Here is a 4,088-nt window from a genome sequence, read left to right as displayed (position 1 = left end):
ATAACCAACCAACAAATTGCCTCAGCCTTCTTATGAAATGTTGTTCACCCACCCTGATCAAAACAGAGTAGGCTCTTGCAATATCCTATGTGATGCAATCCCTGGGGCAAAAGAATAATCTTGTTACAGGGCTTATTGTGCCCATTACTGCTAGGCAAACAGGCAATAGGGCTTGGCAGTGTGAAAGAAAATAATATCTGAAATGGTGGGAAGGGGCTAAATGGTTCAGTCACATTTGTCCTCTCCACATCCATATGTCTGCCAGGGAGCATTTCAGCCTCTGGTATAAGTTAAAGCTGTGTTAGGACTGCTGTAATCTCCTGTGGTTTGTCATAGCTGCTCAGTGGCCATTATACTGGTCAAGGATTGCCAGAACCTGGCATGCTCAGACTGTCACCCTCCCACTGCTGGCATAGCCCCCAAACAGTCTTCATTGTGGACTGGCTGCCGTAGAGCCAGTATAGTGGAATCTATGCCAGCAAGAGATTCTTTTTTTTTTTTTAAGTAAGGGAATCATATTCTCTTAGAGTATCACATCAATAAAAGTTATGAGACAAAATGCAATGAAATCGCAGAACTTCTATAAGGCCAGCACTACCAGCCTAAGCTAACACATGGACTTGCTGCCATTCTGTTCATATTTCATTCCCTTTTCCATGGCATTTCCATGTATCATCTGCTAGGTTTCTTCTTAAGACCAGATCCTAGAAACTTACACATACAATAAGTTATCCCTTTAACTTCAGTTGGACTACTTCTGTGAGTACAGATGGCTCATTCAAACAAATAAGGGCCTGTAAGGTAGGGTTTTAGGCCTTGATCCTGAACATCTTTATATGCATATTTCACTTTAGGGACATGAGTAATCTTTGCATGACCTCACTGGGACCACTTACATTCAGAAAGTAAAGCAAGTTCTTACATCTTTGCAAGATCTTTGGGACAGGGTTTTGGTTTGTTTTTTTTTAATAAGTACAGTGCATATTTATGGGAATAAATACAAACTTTTCAGCAAGAAAGCTATAGCCAGCTGCTGACTCAAAAATGCAAAATATATTTAAAACTTGATTTTCAAATATAATCTGAAGTTTATAGAAGGAAAAAAGATGCTTCACACCACTTATATTTTATGGTTATAAGGCAGAGTGAAATGGATTCAGAAGTCTTTTAAATTTATATTGTTAGTGAATTTCTTTTTTCCCCATAGAAAATTATTACAACTATTATTAATTTCTTGGCAACAGTATTTTTCTTTGAGAAGGAATTAATATAGTAGTTTGCATGATTAGCAGCTTGATGGCATAGCACTGAATAAATTCACTGTTGTCTTATTAAAGGAGTATATTAAGAAAAATAAAAAGTTAATTTATTCTGTCCTGTGTACATTTTTTCCTAGTCATCAGACAGAAGTTTAATTCTAAAAAAGCCAAATGTCCAAAATATTTTAAATGCCATTATTTTTCTTTCACATTCAGCAATTTAGTTAAGTTTTTGTTTAGATTTTTTTTGCTAGAAATTAAGCTATAGAGTGGACCTGCACTACATGAACCCAATTTGCGTGTAGACAGGAGTAACAGAACATGACTCTGTTTCTTGTGTTTGTTATTAACATATATATATTCATGCACACAACATCCAGAAAGACTGTTTTTGAGAAAGAAAGGGGAAAGTAGAATCAAGGCCCAGTGGATATCATATGATTTGACAGTAGCTTTTTTGTTTTGGTCCTCATTATCAGGTGAGATAGAACTAAATGGCAGCTCCTTGATAATCCTGAATACACAAGGTTCAGATTTTCTCTTACGTTGGTGCCTGCTTGGCACAAAAGCAAGAGAAGAGGATGGCTGCTCTTTGTGCTGGTTCTGGCCTTAATGTGCCCTAAGCTATGTGGGCTGGTAATGATTCCCAAAGGATCATGTGTTTGCTACAGTATTATGCTACACCTGTTTTCACATAGGAGTATGGCACAGGCTAACTCTGCCAGTTCTGCACCAAAGGGTAGGGATATGCACACCTGGCAAGATGCAGCTACTTTACAAGACTTTTGTACTACCAGAATTGCATAAAAGGGAAAAGTGAATCTGACCTGTAAATTCTAATTACTGATGTAGACTTGTTACAAGAAACGTACTGCATCAGCATACTTGTCTAACCCCACCTCATACAATATGGAGTGCAGCCTACTTACTGGAATATTGATATCAAATACAATATTTCCATGGAAATGTTTTCTACCAGCATACGTATCATAATATTACTTAAATTTTCTTGCAGCTATATGAAGCTAATGCGATATGGCATCTCTGGATTCCAGTGCTTACATATTTGATAAATATGGTTAGGGAAAAAAAAAGCGTTTTTTAATTTTGAAATATTTTATGTACCTCATTGGGGGAATAAGTAACAAACCAAATATAAACTACCTTATTTCTAAAATGTAGCTTTAAAATGTGTTTTAGTGTTTTAATGGGCTTGAGAGTTGTACATGTAACTGCTTTTAGAGAATACTGAACCCAAGTTGCTTGGAGCTCAAATCACAGTTACAGTAATGTCTCTCTTACACTGTGTTGATAGTCATTTTAAGATATTATATTACATAAGAAGTGTGTACATACACAAGTCTTCCAAATCATGAAGTTGTAACTGTGAATCTGAAATAAATTAATATTGTTGAAATTAATGAACTGAGAAATTGAAGTTCACATCGCTACAAGAACAAATTTATTAATATCTGTTGTACATAAATTAATGAGAAATATCATCATGACAAAAATTAAACAACACTAAGGTGAAGACAGTTTAAATTATATTCTTACCAAGGAGTTAACTAGAAAGAGGTGATAGATTTTGGCATCTCAGTGCTTAAGTGTTAAAAAATGAGCCAGCTAGTCGAGGATATTAATCTCATGCCTTTTTATAGCACTTGATCTAAAGATTCCAAAGCAGGTGTACTGCACTTGGCTTTGATCTCAGAGAGTCCTTGACTTAGCCTACTATTATGATAAAGTACAATTAACAGAATGTCGAAATTGAGGTTTTCCACTTAGGTCCAAGTGCTAGGAGAAAGAAACTAAGGTTAGTCAGATTTTCATTTAGGGAACTTGAGAAGTGTCTGGTCCTTGACTGGTGAGTGAGCTGGCCTTGTCTGACATTACCAGAAGTGACCATGTTGTTTCTCAGCTGTCAGCATAGCCAGTCTCCAGGGATGCTGGTCTACTGTTTGCTATTAACAAAACGCTAAGAGAAATATCACACATGTGGGAGTCAGGATGCTTTGCACAAAAAAATGTCAGAATCTTCCTTTTTTAAAAAGTGAAGTCTTTGTGGAACATCTTGTTAGAAAAGCACTTTTCTGGTATTCTTTTACTTGCAAGTTGATAGGGAGGGAAATCCTACCGGTAAAATTATAGCGCTCTTAGGATTCAGCCAAAGTTGTAATTTTTACAATCTGGAACTGCTCATATTGGCTTTAATTTAACAGTGCATCCCAGTGCAGGCAAATACTTAACACGCATGATTGTTTACTAAGGTGCTTTTTTGGCTAAAAATGGACTTAAACGCTGTCTGAAATGCACCAGTTGTGAACCAGATATGCATGATTCTTCATACATTTATAATAACCTTCATTTTTCCCTTTCTCTTTCAGCTATGTCTGGGCTTGTAGTCCCACCAATGTAAAGTCACTTTTGTTTACCTACCGTAGCACCAAGCTTCAGAGGATGGGCTTAGGGGACAAGTTTAGTATATTAAGACATGCTGATGGAAACAGTATCTCCAAAACAAAATCAGCAACAAATTGAAATGCTACAAAAAGACTTTGTTTAAAGATTTTATTTAAACTATTAAGAACCTACATGCAAACAACCTACTTCTTCATGAACAATTCCATTTTATTGACTGAACTTTTCTCATATTTTCACATTTCTCAGTCCTGAAGAAAAAGGAAAAAGCGACGCCTATTTTGTATAAAGTTTCTGATTACGTCTTGGCTATGTCTAGTACTTGCTATGTGTTGGGAGAAACTTTGTGGATGCACCATTTTGATTATCATGAAACACTGATGAAAAATGCCTCCGAACATTTTTCTG

General features: G+C 36.2%; 1 protein-coding gene across 8 annotated transcripts in view; it reads left to right on the top strand.

Moving 5' to 3' along the window:
* The window catches only part of EBF3 (early B-cell factor 3), a 167,122-nt gene extending 163,043 nt beyond the window's left edge, over positions 1-4,079 (top strand). For all 8 annotated transcript variants that reach the window (XM_019503007.1, XM_019503005.1, XM_019503004.1 and 5 more), the window contains exon 16: positions 3,647-4,079. In XM_019503007.1, the coding sequence (XP_019358552.1) occupies positions 3,647-3,678 (32 nt within the window). In that variant the 3' untranslated portion in view covers positions 3,679-4,079. The remainder of the gene's footprint in view (positions 1-3,646) is intronic.
* Positions 4,080-4,088: the final 9 nt, after the last annotated feature.

The sequence above is a fragment of the Gavialis gangeticus genome, unplaced genomic scaffold (assembly GCF_001723915.1).
Source record: "Gavialis gangeticus isolate Ggan-Ray unplaced genomic scaffold, GavGan_comp1, whole genome shotgun sequence".
Lineage (NCBI taxonomy): Eukaryota > Metazoa > Chordata > Crocodylia > Gavialidae > Gavialis > Gavialis gangeticus.
This window is presented reverse-complemented; position numbering and strand designations above follow the sequence as displayed.